Genomic DNA, 24,600 nt, shown 5'->3' on the forward strand with positions numbered 1-24,600 from the left:
TGCTCAGGAAAGAAACCACTCGATTCAGCAGGACACATGACCCCGCTGATGCCCAAATGTTGGAGGGACTCATTCTCAGCTGCACTGAAGTGAACCAGGGCCACAGGAAGAGCCGAACTCCAGCTAAGGAAGGACTAAGGTTCCTGAGGAGCTTCCTCAGCAATGAGCAGCACACGGCAGGTCTGCATGAGCAGGAGCTCATACCCGGGGGTGTGAAAACTCTGAACTCACAATACATCAGAAAATTCTTCCTAGCCAGAACGTCCAAGTGCAGTAATGCTTTTAAAGGAATCTCTATTATACAATGTATTAATCACAATGGTGTCTTTTTTTAATACAGAAACTATTTTTTAAAGTATTCACCTCTTTTTTAAAAATATATTTTTATTGATTTCAGAGACGAAGGAAGAGGGAGAGAGAGATAGAAACATCAATGATGAGAGAGAGTCACTGATTGGCTGCCTCCTGCAAGCCCCCCACTGGGGATCGAGCCCACAACCTGGGTATGTGCCCTTGACCGGAATCAAACCTGGGACCTTTCAGTTCGCAGGCCAACGCTCTATTCACTGAGCCAAACTGGCTAGGGCCGTGGTCGGCAAACTGCGGCTCACAAGCCACATGCAGCTCTTTGGCCCCTTGAGTGTGGCTCTTCCACAAAATACCACAGCCTGGGCGAGTCTATTTTGAAGAAGTGGCGTTAGAAGAAGTTTAAGTTTAAAAAATTTGGCTCTCAAAAGAAATTTCAATCGTTGTACTGTTGATATTTGGCTCTGTTGACTAATGAGTTTGCCGACCACTGGGCTAGGGCAATAAAGAAACTATTTATTTACTTATACTTTATTTTTATGGGGGGAAGGGCACACAATAAGAACAGGACCACCACTGTTTAATGATTATTCACCTTACTAACTATAGATAAGAGGTTTTCTTACAGACCCTGGGAAACTGGAGGGTGTTTTACAAAGAGAAAGACAGGGCTATATAAGAGACAACTTGGGTCTGGGATGGGTCCATTGCTCAGAAAAGAAAATGCATTTTGAGAACAGACAAAGGACCGGACGCACTTAGATTTGGCTGCTGTGCCTGGACCCTGACCCCCTCTGGGAGTTTGCCTCAGGAATGCTGACCAATCTCCATCCCAGGAACTGGCGGAGCAGGGTTTTAACACCATGGAAAATTATCTACCTTGTTATCAGGACTTCAGATCCTGGAAGGAGACACCTGGACCATGGGCCTTGCAGCCATTCCCACCCCCTTCCTCCTTGCATGCAGCCTTTCTTCCTTATCTATAATAATAAAAGCATAATATGCAAATCAACCGAACGGCCAAACAGCAGAACGACTGTCTGGAGGACCTTCTGGACGAAGTCAGGGCTTCGAGGGCCTACTCTTGCACGAATTTCATGCATCGGGCCTCTAGTCCCTGTATAATCAGCTAACTAGGAGGAGGTGGCAGAGCAGATTTTCGTGGATGACCTGCTGCTCTCCCATACTGCCCGAAGTATTGGAATAAACACTCATGTATGATTCAACCCTGTCTCTGCTTAATTGGCTCAAGTAGTGACAGGCAGCCTGGACCCATTAGTTGTCCAGTTTCATTTTTATTGTTGACACTGTTACAAAAGTCCCCATTCCACCCCCACTTTGCTCCCCTCTACCCAGCCCCCACTGCTCCTTCCCTCTGCCCATCGCCACCTTATTGTCTGTGTCTCTGTGTTATGCATATATGTTCTTTGGCTAATCCCTTCACCTTCTTTCATCCAGTTCCCCCTTCCCCCTCCCCTCTGACAGCTGTCCTTCTGTTCCATGTATCCATGCCTCTCTTTCTATTTTGTTCATTAGATTCCACATGTAAGTGAAATCATACGGTATTTGATTATTATCTGACCGGTGTATTTCAGGTTCATCCATGCTGTCCCTAAAGGCAAGGTTTTCTTCTTTTTTAAAACCACTTAGTATTCCACTGTGTACATGTACCACAGCTTTTTTATCCACTCATCTGACAGACAATGTGGGCTTAGCTATCCTATATAATAAAAGGGTGATATCCAAACTGACTGAACGGTCGAGTGACTTCTTCAGTATTCTTCTCTTGAAATAAAATAAAACAGAGTTTCCTAACCACGAAGTTGGATTTTTTTTCAGCCCTTAATGAGCACTGCTGCTGTGTTTGAATCCCTCCAGTCCATCGGGCGTCTCTGGTGGCGCAACATAGAAGACGGTGCCTGGAGAAAGGGTGGCCACACCTCAGTGTGGCTTCCCTCCCTGTCCCTTGCTCGTGATGCAACCTTGGGCAAGTCAGTTAACCTCTCTATGGCCCCCAGTTTACTCCTCTAAATTGCGGAGAGTAAACGAAATAATGATACTGCTGTAATTAACCTAGTTACAGGACAGGGGCAGAGGCAAGGCCAAATATCACAGGCATGTCATATGGGCAGCTTCACCAGAAGCTACAACTTCACATTCCCCAGGGGACTAGACAAAGGGAAGAGAGACGCATGCCCAAGAAAGTTGGGGTGACATCAGGAAGGTGCCCGTCTATCAGTCACACCTGAGAACAGGTCATTGGCCAGAATGGGCCTGACCACTGCAAGGGCACAAAATTTGGGACATTTAATCCCCTAAACAAAGGAGTTCGCTCTCTCTTATGCTCTTGGGACTCCTGTTGCTTGGGACCTGCACACACAAAGCCATGCGGACCCCACACGCAGTGAGCTCATGGACTGCAGCTGGACCTGGTTCCAACAGGGAAGGGGGACTCTGGACACTGGCTTTGCTTCTAGCTTTACTGAAACCCCAGCTATACTTCTCCTATGGCTGGACTAAGGGAAACGGGACATTGGAAACATGGAAATATAATTCCAGCAAATGAAAATCACTCATCCTCCATGGGAGTCTCAGAAAATTATCTTTCTCCAGGTAGAATGACCCCACCCCTAGCACCCAGTAGGGAAGAGGGAACCCCGATTTCTCTGATAACAAAAGCACCCAGCATCCTGTCTGAAACCCAGCTCCCCAAAATATTACGTTCCCTTTCTTTCCCCAAATCATTATTAGAGTGAAAAGTCAGTTCTCTGTCTAATGTGATAATCGCTAGCCACAAGTAGCTATGTATATTTGAATCAATTAAAAGTTAAAATTCTGCTCTTCAACTGCACTAACCGCATTGCAAGCATGCGGCAGCCACTTGTGGCAGGACTGTGCAGATGTAGAACATTTTCATCGGGAAGTTCCACTGGACAGTGCTGGTTACCTTGTTCATTTGGATTTCGAGGCTTCCAAACACATCCCTGTCAGTCACTACCTAAACTATGCCTTGTGAAATCTTTTCTTGGTGACAAGATAAATGCAACCACTCTGTTTCCTATCGCATCTCTTATAAATACCCTTTTCTTGCAAAGAATTCAGGCTGGAAACGCTCTCACCGTAACCCCTCCGATTCAGAAACTATCATTAGCTGTCCCACCACTGCCCAGACCTGCATTCTGAGGCCCTTGGCACTGCTTGCAATTGAGAGTGTAGGCATCATGCTGAAAGCTCCAAGCCCTGGGTCTTATTCCCAAAGCAAAACACCATCTTTGGGGACTTGCTGCAGCCAGCAAGAGCCTCAGGCAGCTCATGGGCCCAGGGTTCAGGACACTGTAAATTCCCCCAGAGTTCCAGGCACCTAAAGGGAGAGATCAGGAAGCCCGATGTTCTAGGAAAGCAGCTCACTCCATCAAGCGTGGCCTCTTTCCCCCGGGGTTTTTAGGACAAACATTACAGGCCGGGGACATGGCATGGAAAATATGTAGGTTCACAGGGCTTGTTTAACCAGAACAAAGGCCAGACCCAAAGAACCAGGTGAGCTGCATTTTCTCCACCAGCGTCCCTAATTCCGAGGCTTGGAGATAAGGATCATCTCGGTCACACCCGAGCTCAGCTATTCAGCTTTCAATAGTCAAGGATTGATTATTCATACGCTCCTCCCAACCCCACCAACCTGCACCTCTGCCAAGAAGAAGAATAAAAAAACACTACAGAGTCACATTTTCTGACTTGCTAATAGCTCAAGATTAGGGTCAAGGAGGCTAAAAGTAATAGCTAAGATTTTGTTTAATGGCCTGGCAGTTATTAGTCCTTACCATCCTTTCTCACCATGTATGAAAAGACATCCACAGCTGATTGCATTCTTTTCAAGAGTATACCTAACTTTTTTAAGTTTGTGGATGAAAACAGAGCCACATACTAAACCTGACAAGTTCAGGGGAGGCCTGAGTCTTACAAACTCAGAGGCCAAAGGTAACCACATAGGATGATCTAAAATTAAAACTTCTTAACTAAAAGGGAGTCATGGACGTGCTGGTATCTACCCTGACGAAGGTCAATCTCTACCTTAGCTGAGCCTGTCTATTGTCCTTTTGCATCTAAGATAACATATCTTTGGGATGTCAAGGTAACTTCCCTTACTATGGCACCAGGGCGGAGGCCACAGATCCTCTCCCTGTTACCATGTTACTTACCAACTGCGAACTGTCCCATACCCACAAGTGTAAAGAAGTATGTGTCTACTCATTTTACTTTTTATGCAATCCCAGAGGTTTCCCCTCTCTGCTTTGTCCTGCCTCCCAAATCCATCACCAATGAATTTCACGAAGTGCATAACCACCACTCTCTGGAGCGTTTTCTCAATCCACAATCCGCTGAGATTTTGCTTCCTGGCAATTGTCAGTTTGGCTCAAATAAACTCACAAAAATTCTTACTACAAGTTTGGGTGTTTCTTACATTGGCAAGTTAATAGCAATAATAATGGTGATCACGTACCTAGGTCGCCCTCACTGTGGGCCAGGCACTGTCCTGGGTGCTGCACACATGCGTAGATATTAGCGCATGAGAACCTCACCACCGACTGTCTGAGGAGGTACCGGAGTGAGGTGTGCGCGTGAGTAACTCACCTCTGCCCACACTGGGGAGACATGAAGGCCAGAATGTAAAAATGTTTAAATATGTGTTCCGGATCAGTATCAATCCGCCCTAATTGTTGTTGTTACCGCTACACAAAACAGCAGGCCTTGGAAGAGCCCCCTGTGCTCAGGCAGCCGCTCGTGTTCCCCTGGTGTTTGCTGTGTGTCTGTCTCCCTCGGGTTTATGACCTCCGGGATTCTCACTGCCTCGCAGGCACTAATGCTCCCATCAGCCATTCCCACCCCTTCCCCATCTCAGCAACAGGGATCGCTACTTGCAGGCCACTATCCACTCTCCCTGCAGCGACCCCATGGGGGCTCTGCCCGGCTCCCTGCGATCCCTTTCCTGGATTTTGACCTTACCATCTGCTGTGCTTTTGCTTCCAACCTGAGGCACCTGTGACTCCCCAGGAGGGCCGTCCTGCCCTTCTGCCTCTTTGCACCCATAGAGAGAGCCTGAAGTGCCTGGGCTTTGTCACCCAGGGTGGCCCTTAGCCATGACTGACCGACATAGAAGTATGGAAGCCCAGATCCCCTGCTGGGGTGGGGACAACTCTGAGGCGTGATTTACATTCCGAAGCTTTCCTGCAGGTCAGGTGAAGTTTCCCTTCATGTAACTTCGTCTGAGATCCTCCCTTGCTACTCTCCTTCTGCTGATTTCTCCTGCGAGTGTTTCCTCCTGAAATCACATGCACGCAATCTTTATGTCAAGGCCCGCTTCTGGGACACGAACGTTGAGACACAATCTTCTTCCTTAGTAACAAAATCCTGACTTCTATTCTGGCACATGCCCCCCCCCCCCCCCAATAAAGGCTATATTTCCCAGCCTCCTTTGCAACTAAGAATATAGACTAAGTTCTTGCCCATGGAATCTACGCAGAAGTGTGCTGTGGGACTTCTAGGATGTCCGTAGCTATTGACTAGGGCTCATCTTGCCCTAAGGCAGGGGGCATGCCTTTGGGATGTGGGATAAAAGATCTGGCAATGACATCACGGACCTGGCAATACCAACCACACACTGCCTACCATCCCCATCCCAACCTCTTTTATTTTTTTATTATTTTTTTTAAAATATATTTTATTGATTTTTTTTTTTAATATATTTTATTGATATTTCACAGAGAGGAAGGGAGAGGGATAGAGAGCTAGAAACATCGATGAGAGAGAAACATCGATCAGCTGCCTCCTGCACACCTCCTACTGGGGATGTGCCCGCAACCAAGGTACATGCCCTTGACCGGAATCGAACCTGGGACCCTTGAGTCCCCAGGCCGACGCTCTATCCACGGAGCCACACCGGTTTTGGCTTTATTGATTTTTTACAGAGAGGAAGGGAGAAGGATAGAGAGTTAGAAACATTGATGAGAGAGAAACATCAACCAGCTGCCTCCTGCACACCTCCTACTGGGGATGTGCCCGCAACCAAGGTACATGCCCTTGACCGGAATCGAACCTGGGACCTTTCAGTCTGCAGGCCGACGCTCTATCCACTGAGCCAATCCAGTTAGGGCCCAACCTCTTTTATGTGACACGTAAGTTTCTCTCTTTTTAAATCCAATGTCATTTTATTTTTTGTTATATGTTCCCAAACTTATAGTCCAGACCACTACAGAGACTGAACAAAGGCAGATACTTGCTTTCCTGCCTCCTTTGCAGCTAAGTTTTGCTGGTGTGACCCAGTTCTGGCCAATGAGATACAGGAGAAGTTCTGGTGGGGGGGAAAGGTTGGAGGAAAGAAGTCCTAGAAAATGATTTTTTTCCCAGATGGAAAAACAAGAACCAAAACAGGTACATGACATAGAGCTCTCTTGCCACCCTGGCAACCTACTCTTTGCTACTTATCAGATGTGATGTCTGGAGCTGTGGCAGCCATTCTATCGTCATGAGGCAACAAGTCTACAGACAAAAAGCCAACAGCTGAAGGTAGCTGTGCAGAAGGACGGAGAGAGCCTGAACCTTCCAAAAACCATGGAGTCACCAAACCATCAGCGAACCGCCACCCCACACCACTGAACAGTCCGCAGAGTTAACCTGTTCTCCCGATATTTGCAGCTGAATGCAGCCTAACACCCACAGGGGACAAAGCACTGACATGAATTACACTTAATCTTTGTAAGACCTGAGGTGAAACATTGTCAAGAAGCCTACTACCGTAACCTTTCAGAGGGGACGAAGACGGGGTTCTGAGGAGATGGTTGCCTGTGTTAGGCTATCACAGATGGCAAGAAACAAACTCCAGTTTCAAGGAACTTAATGCGAAATGAGCTCCAGCCTCACTGGAGTGGCTCAGTGGCTGAGCATCGACCTATGAACCAGGAGGTCCCAGTTCCATTCCCCGTCAGGGCACATGCCCGGTTTGCAGGCTCGATCCCCAGGGTGGGGCATGCAGGAGGCAGCCAATCAGTGATTCTCTCTCATCACTGATGTTTCTCTCTCTCTCTCCCTCTCCCTTCCTCTCTGAAATCAATAAAAATATCTGTTTAGAAAGAAAGAAGGGAGCTCCAGGATCAGTTGATTAGGGTGCTCAGCAATGTCATCAGGAACTCAGGCTCCTCCCCTCTCTGCTCAGCCAGTCTGCAAATGGGCTTCATTCTCCGGCTGCTGGCAAGACAGGAGTGTGCTTCCAGGTGGCACACTCAGCTAAGACAAGGCCTGTGGGGTCCCGTGTGAGCCCCACCCCCCATTACTCCCCCTTCTCATCCCGATTCTCTCCCCCTTGTCTTCTCCCTCCAGCTGCACTTGCTCGCTGTTCTTCAAACATGCTGGGTGGACTCTGCCCTTCAGGTTCTTGCTCAAATAGCACTTCCCAGCGAGGCCTGCCTTGACCGCATCGCTTAAAATCATAACCACCTCCCAATTCCCCATCCCCTTCCGGGCTTGAATTTTCTCCACTGTGTGTAACTGCATCCAACACAGGGCACGGTCCCTGCTGCTATGGTCTGGGCACCGCCTGCCCAGCAGGTGTGCTCCAGGAGCACAGAGATGCTTTTCTGATGGTCCCCCTCATGGTCCCCAGGGCCTAGCAGAGTAGGTGTCCTACAACTACCTGCAGAAGCAAGGAAAGACAGACAGGAGGTGGTCAACATCCACAGGAGGAGTGGGGGAGGGAGGATATTTTCAGAGATGGGCCCCCACCTCCATCCATCCATCACCGCCTAGATTTCCCCCAGCATCTCATCCAGAATCGCACGTGCCGGATCTCAAGGAGTCGCTGGCAAAGACAAGGATCTTCCTTCAGCTCCACAGTGGGGCGGAGTCAGTGGGTGTTGCGGGGGAGTGGGCCCCTGAACAAAATGAAGACAGATGGAGAAATGGATGCTGGGAATGCTCAGCAGGACCAGCTCTGCCCTCTAACCCCTGGTCCTCCTCTCTTTTTTTCAGGGAGGGAGAGAGGGAGAGAGAAACATCAATGATGAGAGAGAATCTTTGATCGGCTGCCTCCTGCATGCCTCCTACTGGGGATCAAGTCCAAAATCCAGGCATGTGCCCTCACCAGAATCCAACCCCGTGACCTCCTGGTTCATAGGTCAAAGCTCAACCACTGAACCACACAGGCCGCGCTGGGCTTTCTCTCTTGTCCGTGGGTTTAAAACAATGGCCAGCTCATCCCTTCACTGCCACGTGTCTAAAGACATCTGTCAAAACCCTCACTCACTCGCTCGCTCCAGTGCCCAAAGCGGCATCCACGGCTCACCCTGCTGGAATCCGGCTTCCACGCCCAGCCAATCGGCTTCGCACCAGGGCTATGGATGACCTACTTGTTTCAAAGTCCAGTGGGACCTCTGGGTCCTTATCTGACTCTGCCCTGCTGACAGCTCCAGCCTCCTCTGCAGCCCCAGCGCTCCAGCCACCTGTCCCCCTTCCAAGGTCACTGTGCGACAGGGACCCCATTAATGCCGGCCCCTTCTCAGCCCGTCCCCAATTTCACCCTCTGGGAGGTCACAGCGCCAAGCCTTGGAGAACTGAGGCAGTGAAACCCTGAGTTTCGAAATCGCAGACACCGCAGGGGAGAAAAGCTGGGTCCGCGAGCCGGGCTGGAGGCGCGGCGCTGGGTGGCGCCGCGTGGGCCGCGCTCCCTTGGGGGGAGGAGTCTCCGTGGCCCCCAGGTCCCGACCCCGCGGCGCCTGTCGCGTCCCCGCTCCAGGCCCCGCCACCGGCTGCCCGGGCGGAGTGGGGCGGGGCGCAGGTCGCAGGGGAGCGGGGTCTGCGGGAATCCCCGAGAGGGCGCAGCCCATCGGACCCGGCTCCCTGCAGCTGGCCACCCGGGGGCGGAGGGGAGGGGCCCGCGGCAGCCTTATTTCCTCCAGCGCCGCTCCAAGCCCGGCCCGTGGAACGCAGCACCAGCCCTCCCGCGTTCATGCAGCCCCGCCTGCAAGCGCTGCCCGCGCCTGGGCCTGGGGGCCCGCGCCCCGCCGTCCCGCGCTCTGCCGCCCCGCTGCTGGCGCTGCTGCTGCTGCTGGCCCTCCAGGGCTCGGCGGCGGCACCCGCGGGCTCCGAGGGTCCCCAGGACTCCGGGTGGCAGCGGGACACCGAGCTCCCGCACGGGCTGCTGCAGCAGGCGGCGCGCGCGGCGCTGCACTTCTTCAACTTCCGCGCGGGCTCGCCCAGCGCCCTGCGAGTGCTGGCCGCCGTGCAGCAGGGCCGCGCGTGGGTGAGTGCGGGAGCGACACGGCGGGCGGGCGCGCGCGGGGACCCGCCACGCACCGGGTGGGTGGTGACGCCTAGGGGCGCGCGCCTGTCCGCCTGGCGGCGGGTCGGCGACCGAGGCTGGTATCCAGGCGTGGAAGGCGCGCGTCGGTGCTCAGAGCCCGCGGAAAACTGGCTGGTTCTTTGCGGCATTTGCGAGGCCATTCATTTTTCACAGGGCATCTGCTGTACCTGGGAGAGGTGTCTGGGGAAACTGAGGAACAGACCCACGAGGCAAGGCTTGATCTTGCCTGGGGTACCCAGTGTTGGGGTGGCCACGGCGGGCGCGACACCCAGTGGCTCCAGCGGAAGCCCTGGGCGGGATCTCCAAATTCTAAGCCAATACTCACGCCTGGCCGCCGACAGACTGGCTTGACAATTGCGGGCCACCAGGCAAGGGCTCCAGGATGTGGTCGGAGTTTACAGATCTTCCTGAGTAGGAACCTTGGTCATCCGGGCGTCTGCCTTAATCTAATGGGAGTGGGCGAACCAGGGCTGTTTTCCATGTAAACAGAATGGATGAGAACGTTACAGCTGGCTGTTGTGGGGGAGGGGGTTGCCGATTACAAGGCACTGGCCGTAGCTTTGTGCTGTCTGTGGCACTACGTAGTTCTCTTCATCAAGAAGATTACAAAAGTTACAGAACTACACAGAGTCTGCCCCCCAAAGTAACCAGTCTCTTTCCACCGATTCTCAAATATCCCACAGCGCCTGCAGCCTCAGCCTCAGAGAATTTAGGCTTGAGTGTGGTGTATAAATGGGTAGAGTTTTAAAGCCGGGCAGTAGGATTTTAGTTGAAGATTGTTCTCGAACTGGTGCCAGACACAGGGGTAGGGAAGGCCGTCGGGAGGCTCAGCCCTGGTTCCCCAAAGACTTAATTCTGCAAGCTAGAGTGGCTCCATGTATTGAATGATGAAATCAGATTGCTTCTAGGAAAAGGCAACCTATTGGTGTCAGCCGTTTTAAAAATCCTTGCTGTCTTGGGGAGAAAAAAGTTCAGTTTTACTAGCCCAGGAGATGAGTGAGTACAGAGCTTTAGAACTCTGTACCAAAGCAGGAGAGAGCAGCCACCTCCCAAAGAGGGCGTTCCTGATGCCTGCTCCCGGGTACCAGCAGGGAGGAGTCCCTGCAGAAAACCGTGCTCAGACGTCCCTAGGGACTTCCGGTGCCAAGAATCTCTAGAGGCCAAAGTGGTTTCAGTTTCTCCCAGGAATTTCGTGAAATTCTTTTCCTCCATTTTCCTGCCTCCTCCAAATATCACCATTAAAGAAGGGCCCACCTCCAGGGTGATCAAGGCAGCCTGGGGCAGGCTGTGTCTTCAACTTGTGACAACAGCATGCCAGGATCCTTGGGGATGGCAGAAGCAGAAGAGGTGGCCGAGAGTGAGTGCCAGCTCTTACTGAGGCACTGCTGTGGACTGCCTTTCCAAAATGAGGGGGAGCAGGAGGTGAGATACTGTAGGGAACCCACATTTCAGCTCCGTGCTTTGCCTCCAATGAGCCGCACAACCTACGGAGAAGGTCCTGTGAGTCTTCTCCGGCTATTTTTCCACTTGGAATGGAAATAATTCATGTTCTGCCCACTATGCCAGTTATTCTTAAGAGCCGTATAAGGTGATCTGAGCACCAATTGTAAAGTATAAGAAGGTTAGTTACCATTATACTGAGGGACAGTCCGTTCACCCATTCGTTTATTGAGCACTTACTATGTGCCAGGCTCTGGGCTAGATAGTAAGTATGGCCCTGACCCAGATTGCGCTGGGATCATTAGGAAGGCATCTGAGATTCACTCAGTTTAGCAGTTACTCGGCTGCCTTAGTGAGGAACAGTGACCCCACCCTCATGAAGCTTTCAATGTAGCCACTTAGGAATTTCTGCTTCCATTACAAGGCCAGTCAAAGCATTGATAAGTGAAAACGGTAGGTCCCCAAAACTCAGGTTTGCATTCTTTATCCAGTCAGTGCTGTTAGGTCACCGAAGGAGGAATGCACCAGGCCGGAATGGTGAGGGATTACGAATTTATTCTATCATCCACACACCAGGTGGCTGAGCCTGGATGGCTCCAGCACCCAGTGACAGGAATCAGTGGTTTTTAAAGGGCTTTTTTTTGGGGGGGGGGGGGAAGGGGGGGCGGAGAATTCTCTGTGCAGGTCCAGATTCTGGGCAGTCCGACAGGAGAGATAATGGTCTTAGCAAGTGGATTGTGGTCTAGGCAAGTGGAATGTCCACTGTGAAGTGGTCTAAAGGTCGGTTCCTAGGGGGGGGGATATTGATTCAATTATTTGATCAGACCTAACAAGTGCATTTTCAGAGTGAGTGCGCCGTTGCTGCACAATGTCTGTGGTGCACCCAGGACTGACCCCAGGGTGAGCAGGTGGCTGGGTGGGTGAAAAGTACAGCTGGAGGGATCCCTCTCCATCCTCGGGGTCAGCACGTCTCTTTGTAAGACAAGAGGCTGGGGCCAAGTCAGAGTTTTCAAACAAACGGCCCACTAGTGGGTTATGGAATCAATTTAGTAGGTCGCAGTTGTTTTGTGTGGTTTTTGTTGGTTTTTACTGCGATCGTTTGGAATACCAACTATTAGGGTCCATTGCAGAAATACGGGTAAGTAATACCTCAAAATGTTTCAAATATATATGTATGAACTAGGTCATTATGAAGAATGCGGTTATATATATTATTTCAGAAAGGAAGGGAGAAAGAGATAGAAACATTAATGATGAGAGGGAATCATTGATCGGCTGCCTCCTACACGCGGCCCCCCACACCCCCTTCCGATGGAGCCCACAACCCAGGCATGTGCCCTGACCAGGAATCGAACCGTGACCTCCTGGTTCATGGGGCTGAAGAATGTGGTTCTTTCTATGGGTTCCTCAGCTGAACAAAATTGAAAGCCGGTGAACCAAATGATTAAGATCTCTCTCAGCTCCAAAATGCCATGATGCTGAGTGATTCCTTGGTTCTGCAAGAACCCCTCATTATAAACACACTGTTTCCCTCTAGTGGTGAAATGTAGTAATGGCTGTGGCAGTAACTGCAACTAAATATTAAGAAACCAATGCTAACTGGTGAAGAGCAAGTGAGCATTCTGTTTTGCTTTGTTTACTAATTGAAGGAGAAGTCACAGACCCCGGGTCCTGTTCCCTCGCTGCCCCCACCTGATGCCATCTCCTTCCTGGCCTTACCTCATCTTCCATGACCAAGGAAGCTGCTACTTTTGTGATATCACATGGCACAGCCTCAGTCAACGGTGGGCGATTGGGAGTGGTGCTACTTGGGGTATCCTGGGTCAGCCCCACTCCCCACTACTCACCCATAGATAAGTCTCCTCTGGCCACTCAGCAAGCCCTGGGACCACTGGCCCCTGCCGGAGCAGCCCACGAGAGGCCAGCCCTTTCCTGACGTGGAGAGAGGCGGGCTAAGAGCTCTGTGTGCACACACGTCATTACATCAACCCACTCGGGAATCAGCTGGTGTTTGGGGCTGGGTCACTCAAGGGGAATGAATGCCCTCTGGCCTGGATCAGATCTGTAGTTAGAAACATAATTGAAACAATTGACCAAAGTGTGGTGGAGAGTTATACGCATCCCTTAATTGCTTCCATTTAAATTAAAATCCATATGAACGTAAAGGTATTTCTGTCTTTGGGGATAGGGCTAAAGCTATTTCACTGTGGTCTTTATCACAAGAAGACACACCCAGGAGGAGCTGTGATTTGTGTTGTTTACTTACCGTGGAGGGAGCACGTGCTAAGAATACAGTGCTTGGTCCTCTACTTTTCCTTCCCTTTTCTCGCCCGATCTTGATTCACCCACACCCAATTCAACAGCAAGAGTGTGAGAGACTTTCATCAATTCCTAATACAGCGTTTAACTTGGATTGCATGGACATGGCATCTTTTTTGCTGCCCTCTCCTGACCAGTTTATGTAACATTTACCTGTGCAATGAGGTTATAAGTACACCCGCCTTAAGCAAGTCTGGCAGCCAAACAAATGACTTTGGTAGAGCATCAGGCAGCCCCCATGCAGGCAGCCTGGGCTCGGGTCCCAATTCCTGTGGGCGCCTGTCCGGTGGCCACGGCAGACAGGAGCCTGTCATCTGAGCTGCAGGCAGTTAGGTGACCACCTACCCTGCTAAGAAAAACCTTCCTTTATCACCTTTCGATCTATAAAGCACTACATACAATACCACACAATTCATCTAATTACTGCTCTCCTTGAAGTCTTCTCTCCATTAATGTCGATAGTTCAGCGATGATTGTTCACAAGAATAGGAAAGCAACACATTAAGGAAAAACGGGAGAGTGAAACAGGCCACACTGAGAATGGAGGGGGACGATCAGTAATAAAACACTGAAGTGAAATAATCTTTACTTTCATGCAAGGGCGGCTCCTAAGTGCTTTTCCAGACCTCATGAAAGAACAGGGGTGGGGGTGGGGTTGCGAGATGAACATGGCTCTTCAGCACCCTCACACTGCCCTGCGGGTGAAACCTAACGATCCTAAAAGCACAGGACGGAGAGGCACTGGCCCTCCTTCCTGCCCTGGCCCTGCTCCTGCTGGCGGGGTGCAGGTGCACCCACAGTCTCCGCCCTGCCTCCTGCCTGACTGCGGAGTCTGAGTCCGGCTTGCGGTAGGACAGGCCACCTGGCCCTGGGGCCTGCATTTTGGCCTTGGCCTCCTTGGCTCTTTGCCCCGGTCGCCCGAGCCAATTGCTCCTGGATGCCTTTAACCAGCTTATAATAAATTGTTGGAACCACAGACGTTTTTTACCAGCCTGCAACATTTTCCACGTGTCTTGCCACATGTGGTGTCATAGGTAAGGATGCATGTGACCGGACTGTTAGTCGTGGCCCCAAATAAAGTCCACTGGTGGTAGGTTGTGGATTTAACCACCAGGAGGCGGGCTTGGCTGCACACTCTTCCTCAAAGGGCCCAAGTTGTTCTGCTGAAGAGCAAATGTAAACACTCAGCCCCAGAATGACTGCTATTAAGGAGACATGGAATGTCAAACACACACACACACACTCCCTGATCTCAGCATATTGGCACCGATTCACCCTAGAGATCTCTGCAGCCTTGACGTTTATCTGCCTTTGCGATGGTGCCCGAGGTGAAGAGGTTTTTGCAGAGCTGGGCCCACGGTGGTCGGGTAGTAGCCACAGCAGCTCTCCACTCTGGGTTGCACATGGTTGTTTGGGATGTCTCTAGTCAGTAAAGCCAAGTTATGAAAGGGGGTCTTGTACCATCGCTGTGTACAAGATGCATGCGATTCCATGATGGCTCCAAGGGGACGTGCACACCCAGAACAGGACATTTATGATCCCAAGTAATTTTGTATCTGTATTAGCTTCACGGCTATAACAAATTTCACCTACTTCAAACTTGGTAGGTGAAAAAAACCACATATTTATTATAATTCTGGTCAGAATTCCAAAATGGATCTCACTGTGCTAAGATCAAGGTTTTGGAAGGACAGCACTCTTTCTGGAGACTCTAGACGAGAGCCACTTCCTTGCCTTCTCCGGCTTCTAAAGGCCACCTGCACACCTTGGCTCATGGCCCCATCCCCCATCTTCAAAGCCGGCAGAGAAGCATCCCCTGAATGCAACCCTAACGATTCTTTCCTGTAAGGACCTGGGTACTCTGCCCATCACACTGGCCAAGTGCCCTTTGCCGTGTAAAGTAACATTCACATGAACCCGGGGATTAGGCTGTGGGCACCTTTGCGGGTGATTGTCAGCCTACCACACCCAGCTCCGGGCAGCTGAGCTCATGCAGGAACTCTGCTGGACAAGGGAAGGATTGGCAGCTCTTGCTCCACCTCTTGCCAGGCTGAGCTCTGCAACCCAGGTGATGCCCTTACCTCTGAAAGTGCCTGTCCTTCACACCCTGTTGTTGGCGGGGGCTGCTTCCTGCTTGCTCCTCAACAGCCGATTTATTTCCGCTCTGCACGTGTGCCTGCTTCTGCAGGGCGGAAGGCAGTACGGCTCTTTATCTCCTCCACGGCACTAGCTAGCATAGGGCCCTGCAAGAGACAAATATTAAACACTAGTGGCCCGGTGCACGAAATTCATGCACATTAAAAGGGGATTAATTAGAGGAAATAATTTAATATTGCTATTTGCCCTTTCTCTATAATAGAAGTGTCAGAGATGAAAGAAAAGTAGTAAAATGTATATGAAAACCTTCCTCCTGTCAGAGTCTAGGGTGCACCACAGGACCCAGAGTCAAGTCCCCGCCCACCCACATGCGCCTCAAAATCGCATGAGACCCAGACCCAGCCGCCCCCCCCCCCCAATTGGGATAGATCCAGACCTGGCCAGTCCCACCCTTGTCAAGCCCCACTGGGCAGGGAACGTAGCCTCAGGTCCCTTGGCCCGGCACCAGGACGGGGGGTGTGGACTGAGGTCCCCCAGCCCAGACTGGGGTGGGGGGACATGCCTTGAGGTCCCCCGTCAAACCCTGCCACCAGGTGTGGGACATGGCTTGAGATCCCCTGTCAAGCCCCACTGGGTGGGGGGCATGGCCTGAGGTCCCCCGTCAAGCCCTGCCAGGCGGGGGGGGGGGGGGGGGGCACAGCCTCAGGTCCCTTGGCCCGGCACTGGGAGGGGGAACAGCCTCAGGTCCCCTGTCAAGCCCCATCGGCAGGGGGGTACAGCCTCATGTCCCCCCTGGGTGGGGGGCACGGCCTGAGTTCCCCTGACCCAGCACTGGGGGTGCACCTTGAGGCCCCCTGTCAAGCCCCACCAGGCAGGGGGCGCAGCCTCAGGTCCCCTGGCTCGGTGCTGGGGTGGGGGGGGTGCAGCCTGAGGTCCCCTGGCCTGGTGCCAGGGTGGGGGCCGTGGCCTGAAGTCCCCTGTCAAGCCCAACCTGGTGGGGGGCATGGCCTGAGGTCCCCCGGCCTGGCGCTGGGGCCGGGGAGCAGCCTGAGGTCCCCTAGCCCAGCACCAGGATGGGAAGCGCACCTTGAGGTCCCCCATCAGACCCTGCCAGGTGTGGAAGGCGGCTGAGGTCCCCTGTCAAGCCCCACAGGGGCGGGGGAGGGCATAGCCTCAGGTCCCTGCTGATTGCTTGTTAAGGCTCCTTATGGAAACTTGGCCTCAGCTGTGGGTGCAGCCATCTTTGTGACGGAGTGATGGTTAATTAGCATATTCCCTCTTTATTAGATAGGATTTTAAAATGAAAAATGAAAGCAAAGGTAGCTGGAAGGGTGCTGGGACCATTGGACACCTGGAACAGGAGGCCAGGCCAGGCCAGGCCCTAACCATTCCTGCCCTACTGGAGGAGGGAGGGAGAGTCCACTCCTCACATCCCTCTTACAACCAGACTTTCCTACTTAGCCCCGCCCTGAGCTGGCGGCGAAGCAGAGAACCCTGCCTGTGGCCATTCCCACGCTGGCTCCTGTAAAAGGGTCAAGGCCTGGCACCCACAATTGGCTAAACAAAGATGGATACATGGGGTACCATCTCTCTCTCTCTCCACCTTAACCTCCTGGAGCCAAGTGTCCTTGTGCAAACATCTGCTGGGAACCCCGGGCCGGCCCTGACCCGAAAGTCGACAACTTCCGCTGCATACACTGCGTTGGCTCTGTCTGGGGTGCCGGAGAGAGGGGAGATGCAGTAAGATAGGTCTGGGCTATAATGTAATACACTGACGCTCGCTCTGTCCGGAACATAAAGCAGCACAGCAGTTTTTATCCACAAATGAGCTGTTTACTTGTCTCCCACTAAGCCTGACTCATAAAGCTAACCTTCTCAAATGAAGAAGTTTTCTCTCACACGACATTTATGTTTTCTTCCCAGCTGTGGGGGCCGCGGGGGACATTTAGAAGCGAGTCTGTTAGGCCAGGGAGGCCCAGTGTGCGCAGGAGGGGAGATGAGCGTCCCCTGGGAGCTCTGGACCGCCCACCCCAACAACCTGCAATCTGAATTTGAAGCTGTCATCACCAGCTCTGAGGCAGCATGGTGGGGCCCTACTTAGCACCCAAAAGCAGAAAAACAAGGGACAGCATCTCCCCACAGCACAGCGTTTCTGTCTGAGATTTGCTTTCAGCAGAATCGCGTCCTGGGAGACTGGCCAGTGTTTTGGGGCTCCCTCCACAGCAAGGCTTCTCTGGAGCACCCTCCCAGCTGTTCCCTTTGCTCCGAGGTTTGGAGTGACTTGACAAGGGGTGTTACATTTCTAAAATGTGTCTTGGAATAAACAGCACCTATTCTCCATCCCTCATCACGTTCCTCGGGTTTATTGTTACTTAAACAAACAGTGTATCTTATCTAATACAAATACAGTCCAGACAGGCGCTGGAGGCATGATCTCTGACCCATTCACATGAGAACAAGCTCTAGCTTCCTGCTGAAAGTAGACGCGACTTTGTAGCGTTGCTCTCAGAATGTGCAGATGTACTGTCCTGGTGCGTGTGCAGATGTCTTTATATGGAAGACGGCTGTTCCCGTGAAGCAAGGGGTGCATGCTCTTCGCGGACTATTTCAGCCCAGCCTGCCTTCTGCTTGGGGAAGCGCACATCCTAGGAGGGCGCAGAGGGCAGACCTGCCTCTGGGAGTTTCTAAGGCGCCAGGACCTGACTTACCAGAGGCTCCAGGGCACCCGACTTTGAGATCATGTTCCTCCACTTAATTTAGTCCTCATGATGCCCTCAGGCGTTTGGAGAGACGGCATGGCCCTGTCCGCATCCGGCTGCATCCTAGTGACCGTCCGGGAGCGACTCCCCACTTCCTACCCCACCCTTGGGGCCTCAGTGTCTCAGCATCCAGAGAGAATTCCTCCACGGGAGGTGCTTGGACCAGCAGCAGCAGCAGCCCCTGGGACGGGTTAAAAGGCACGCTCCCAGGCGCCACCCCGGGTTTACTGACTCAGACCTCGCAGCACGCAGGTTTAGCCGCCAGGAGATTCTGTTGCAGCTCAAGTTTGAGACCCAAGTCCCTGCAGGAGACCTTCTCTAGCCTGGCCCCACCCACCATCTACCCCTCCACTAACGCTCATCTCCTCAACCTGGCTGCTCCCCTTGCCCGGCTGACACGCTCCTCCTTGTGCTGAAGGCCCTCCCTTCCTCTCTGCTGGTCTCAGCCTGTCCCCTCCCCCGCCTCCCGCACTGGCTCCTGTCCCCGTGCATACCTCACCTGAAAGGGTGCAGCCAGGGACTCCTTCCTCATCGCAGAGCGTCTTCATGTCCATGCCGCTGTGGGTTGAGTTGTGTCCTCCGAAAAGACAGGGTGAAGTCCTAACCCCCACATTGCACATATGACCTAGTGTTTGCAGAAGGGAGCATGATAAGGCCAAAGCAGCTTGGCATGGGCCCCGTCCTAGGACTGTGTCCCTGTGAGACCCTGTGAAGGTAGAGAGAGAGAACCCACTTAGAGTCAGAAGCTGGGCTTGGAGGGAGGCAGCTGCAAGCCACGGACTGAGGGCACCGCCAGAAGCTTGGGGGGGGCGGGGGGGGGGGGGCGGGGAGGATTCTACCCAGGCTCCCAGGGAGCACGGCCTGACCACACCTTGATTTTGGACTTACAGTCTCCGCAACGGAGAAACCATTTCTGTTGTGTTTAACCATTTCGATGAGTTCAGTCCTTTGAAGGCATTCCTGATACACTTTCTCAAAAAGGAAATGAATGGCCTGTCTCCTCCCCAACCTCCAAGCTGACAGCAAGCAAAGCCCCAAATCCAGTCCTGGTGCTTTGCTACGGGGGCCCTAGGAAACTCATAGAACCATGCCCTGCCTGGCTGCCTTCCTTCAGCGGCTTGGGGGGTCTTGTCTATAGGCACCGTGGTTGTAAGCACAGCTCCCCCCCCCCCCCCCCCCCCCCCCCCCCCCCCCCGCCTCACGCGCACACACACCTCCCAGGAGGCAGCTTTCTCTCCGCCCTCCCTTAGAGAGAGGCTGCTGCTGTATGCGGGAGAGTGGCAGCCAGAGCCTGGCTTCCTTACCACTAGCTCTGTGACTGTGGGCAAGTGCTCCAGTTTCTTCATCCTTACACTGGGGATAGCGCCCTGGCCGGTGTGGCTCAGTGGATAAAGCATCCACCAGGGCACTGAGGGTTCCTGGGTTGGATTCCCAGTCAAGAGCACATACCTGGGTTGCAGGTTCAATTCCCATCCATGTGTTTCTCTCTCTCTCCCCCTCCCACTCCCTCTAAAAAAAAGAAAGAAAAACACAAGGATAACAGCAGTCTTTACCCCCAAGGGCCCTGGTGATGTAATGAGTGACACACGGGTACCCTGTAAGAACCACGTGTGGATGGGAGAGCTCAACTGTATATGTTATTGCTTTTATCATGATTCCTGCCCAGTGACTAGCGGGATGCTTTACACACAAGCAGTGAATAAGTGTTTGGTATTGATTTGATAAGGACTTGAGGGCCATTTTTTTTCTGCCAAAGAAAGTACGTGCGCGCGCGCGCACAGACACACACACACACACACACACACACACACACACACACACACACACGATGAGTTCAGTCCTTTGAAGGCATTCCTGATACACTTTCTCAAAAAGGAAATGAATGGCCTGTCTCCTCCCCAACCTCCAAGCTGACTGCAAGCAAAGCCCCAAATCCAAGTACTGACTGCTCCCCTGAGGAGCCCGTAGTGAGGCGTGGGGGGTGGGAGGTACTCGAGGGGGAAGGGCTGGATTCTGCCCTTATTCATGGCCAGGGGAAGCAAGAAAAACAAGAAACCTAAAAAATAAATAAAACACAAAAACCAGGTTAGAACCTAAACCATGTCATTAAAGGTCCCTGATTGCCCAGCATTTAGTTCTGGGGACAGTACCCGAGACCCCTCTTCTGCAGACAGTAGGACCCCCCTCCCCCATCCAGTGTTGCTTTCCCCCCCCCGTGTCAGTTACCTGCGGTCAACGCTGGTCCAAAAATACTAAATGGAAAATTCCAGACATAAACAATTCATAAGTTTAAATGGAGTGCTATTCTGAGCAGCGTGATGAGATCTCTGCCCCAGGCATGAATCATCCTTTAGCTGTATACACGGCCGCCAGTCACTCAGCAGCCACGCCGTTATCAGATATTTTAAGAGAGAAGGATGGCGAGGCCACATTCACATAACTCTTATGACAGCACATTGTTCTATTTGATTATTAGTTATTGGTGCTAATCTCTCCCTGTGCCTAATTTACAAATTAAACGTTATCGTAGGTAGATAGGTATGTATAGAAATAACATATATATGGGGTTCCAGGTATCCACTGGGGGTCTTGGATGGTATCCCCTCAGATAAGCAGGGAGGACTGTAATTGAAAAGAAATCTGAGGCAAAGAGCTACTCATTTCTTCAGGGTATCCAGTCTCATGGTCATTTGCTTTGTTTGCTGAGTTTTCCTTTATATAAAGAGCCTTAATTCTGGAAAGTATTAGAACAATGTGCTGGGCCTCTGGCTGCGCTCTGAGAAAGGGATGTGAAACTTCCTGATCTGTTTCACAGATGGGCAGTCCTGGCAGCTGGGGATGAAGGGACTGGGGCTGTGATCGGCTGCTCCAGGAATGCTCCTTCCCCGGTCCCCTCCCCCAGCACCAGGTCGGCTTTTGCAAAAAATGTCTGATTAGCTTTTGTTTTTTAATAATAGCTTTGCACCATGTGGCTGTAGCAACTGGTCTCCAAGCCACAGGGGGAGGACCACCTGACCTTGAGCTTCTAGATTTGAAGCCAACACACAGTGGGCAGTTTACTCCTCAAATCTAATGAATCCATGTAAAAAACAAAGACCCAAGTTTAAGATATGGGGAGGGGACATCCATAGGAGTTACTTTGGACTTAATTTGCTGTTAAATGACTTCCTTTCTATTTTTTTCCCCCAAAATATATTTTTATTGATTTCAGAGAGAGGAAGGGAGAGGGAGAGAGAGAGAGAAACATCAATGATGAGAATCATTGATTGGCTGCCTCCTGCACATCCCACACTGGGGATTGATTCCACAACCCGGGCATGTGCCCTGACTGGGAGTCTGACTGTGACCTCCTGGTTCACAGGTCCACACTCAACCACTGAGCCACGCAGGTCGGGGACTTCTATCTTTTTTAAAGCCTGGTGGTGTGCTTGTGGTCCAGGTACAAAGTGGAGGGAGCAACTTTTTGGTTCCGTCTGTGTTTGTGTATTTATTCTCTTTTATGCCTCTTTTCGTTCACCCCAACCTCCCAGAGGCAACCACTAGAAATGGTCTTATGTGTATTATTCTCTCTGTAGTGCTCTTAGGAAGGATATTGTTGGTTTGTGTGCAAACTTTAATTTAAAAAATGTTTGTATGTGATATGTATGCCATGCATTTTGTTGTTTCTGTTTTCAAGCACAGCATTTAGGGTCTGTGTTACCATATGTGTGGCCAGTCTGCATGGCACTCCATGGCAGGCACCCCCCGTTTACCCGCCCTCCCCTGCCCCCAGGAGGGGACACCAGATTGCCTCCAACTCCCCCCCCTCCCCCACACACACACATTGCCTCCAGAAGCATCCTCCTGGGAAGCCCTTGTGAGGTCCTGTGCCAGTTTCCCTGGAGACAGACCAGAAGTGGGGTAGCCAAATCGTAGGGTGCAGGTAACTTGATTTGACCCAGTGGGCCAGACTGCCCCCCACCCCGCCCCGGGGCTGCCTCTGGGCACCCTCCCACCAGCCACACAGGAGCAGTCTCCCCCATTCCGGCAAACGATCGGCCCTGCCCACTTTCTAATCCATTGCAGTCTGCTCACTGTGCCGGGGTACCTCACTGCTTTCTTGAACCAGGTGCTCACGGGGCTGAGCTGGCCTTCAGAGCTTTTGGCATCGAGACCCATGCAGTGCTCACGGCGGTCCACTCGGGCCCGGCAGGCTGGCTGGCTGGCTGTCCTTCTGTAATGCAAGCATCCTTTCAATGTGGTTGGTTTAATAATGTCCTAATATGGAACGTGCATTCTAGCAATAATTTCTGATCTTGAATTACAGAACTATTTGTGTTTACATCGGTGGTTCTCAACCTTTCTCATGCCGCGACCCTTTAATACAGTTCCTCATGTTGTGGTGACCCCCAACCATAAAATTATTTTTGTCCCACAGTGGCTGTAGCAACTGGCGTACAAGCCACAGGGGGAGGACCACCTGACCTTGAGCTTCTAGATTTGAAGCCAACACACAGTGGGCAGTTTACTCCTCAAATCTAATGAATCCATGTAAAAAACAAAGACCCAAGTTTAAGATACGGGTGGGGGGACAGGTTGAGAACCGCTAGCAGGGTCCCCTAAGACCATCGGAAAACACAGATATTTACATTACGATTCATTAACAGTAGCAAAATTACAGTTATGAAGTAACAACGAAAATAATTTTATGGTTGGGGGTCACCACAACATGAGGAACTGTATTAAAGGGTCGAGGCATGAGGAAGGTTGAGAACCACTGGCTTTACTTCTTGGTAAGACTCCTGTCTGCCCACCACATGCTTCTCCCCACCACATGCTTCTCCCCATTTCCAGGCCCCGCCTCGGTTCACTGGGCCGCCTGCAGTCCCTGCACTCACACTGGACACCTCCTTGCTGCTGCAGCAGCAGCTCTCACCTTCCATCTTTTTTTTTTTTCACCTTCCGTCTCAGAGCGATCTTTTCAAAACGCTTCCTCCCAGCCCAGGGCTTTCCATTTCTCTAAGGACAAACCCTCACTGGAGCCTGCAGGGGCTGCTCCCGCCTCTTCCTGAGCCCGTCCTTGGCCCCTGGCTGCTCCTCCCGCCTTCAGCCATCTGCTCCTTCTGTGCTGAACCATTTCCCAGCTCCCCTCCCCCAAGCCCCAACCCCAAAGTCAATTCCTTTTTAATCTTCAGTGTTCAGCTCAAAAGTTCAGCTGACTTCCCCATCCCGAGGCTGGATCAGTTCTCCAGTGACCCTTTCACAGCTCTTACATCATCCACAGTCAAATCCCACAGTGATGGGCCCTGTATCCTTCTCCGGACCTCACTGCCCTGGGGCAGGGCTTTCTGTTTTGTTCCCTGCACTCCGCACCTAGCACATGCTCCCACTAGGGAGACACCCAACACATCCTAGGGCGGATGTTGGACAACAAAGACCTCTTGATCGCAGAATAATTTTCACCCACATGGAGCACAATCCTGAAGAACGGGAGCCTGAGACACATTGCACACAGTGTCCCCGATGAAGGCCCGCAGGCCCAGATGCCACTTATCTCAGGAGACCGGCCTAGCGGCTCTGGGGAACTTGTGACTCAGAGGAAGGGAGAGAGGAGAGGCCTCAGTGGAGATAAAAGGGCTGCATCTTGATAAGGGACAAAGTGCCATCAAAAATATAAACATCTTATTTTGAACAAAATGTAGATGCTTTTAAGAGGCCTAATTAAAACCAAGTAAGGAAATCAAATCGGCGAGGCAAATAGCTCACAGGCTCCGCCACCCGGTCTTCCCCATGGGGGGTACGCATCCCTCCTGGCTTGCTTCCCCGTGCTTCCAAAAAGCTGTGCAAAGAAAAGCCTTTTCCTAAAAAAAGGTACGTGCCTGGGGCGGGCCCTCACCATGACCTGCCCAGTCAGGAATGTCTGGTCGGATGGGCGAGCCCGTTTAATACTGATGCGCCAGTCGGTCGCTGGTCCTCAGCGTTCTCCCTGTGCACATCTTCCCTGGGCGAAGGCATCCGATTCAGTGGCTCCTTCTGAATCTACTTCTATGCACTCAGCTGCCTCCCGGGCGGCTGCGATGTCCCCCTGCACCAAAGATTGCACCTGCCAACTCGCTTCCTCCTCCTCTTCTCAGGAACGGCCCTGACCCCATTCACCCAACTAGCAGCCTGAGGCGCATCCCTGACTCCCGTGTGAGAGGCCTGCACTCAGGGGAACTCGAGGCTGAGACCCGCAGGAAGGGCTGCCTTCTGTGAGGATGGATTGTCCTTGGAAGCCAGTGTGGACGAGGGTTCTGTGTTCCTCTAACTGGGGCGGGGACAGTCAAGTCCAGGAGACAGAGGCAGACGCCG

The 24,600-nt window shown here is 52.1% G+C and overlaps 1 protein-coding gene across 1 annotated transcript in view; it reads left to right on the forward strand.

Moving 5' to 3' along the window:
* The first annotated feature begins 8,987 nt into the window (after positions 1-8,987).
* The window catches only part of RARRES1 (retinoic acid receptor responder 1), a 33,938-nt gene continuing 18,325 nt past the window's right edge, over positions 8,988-24,600 (forward strand). Inside the window, exon 1 of the mRNA XM_080655729.1 lies at positions 8,988-9,595. Coding sequence (XP_080511855.1) covers positions 9,302-9,595 — 294 coding nt within the window. The 5' untranslated portion in view covers positions 8,988-9,301. The remainder of the gene's footprint in view (positions 9,596-24,600) is intronic.

Source organism: Plecotus auritus (genome assembly GCF_963455305.1).
Source record: "Plecotus auritus genome assembly, chromosome: 2".
Taxonomy (NCBI): Eukaryota; Metazoa; Chordata; class Mammalia; order Chiroptera; family Vespertilionidae; genus Plecotus; species Plecotus auritus.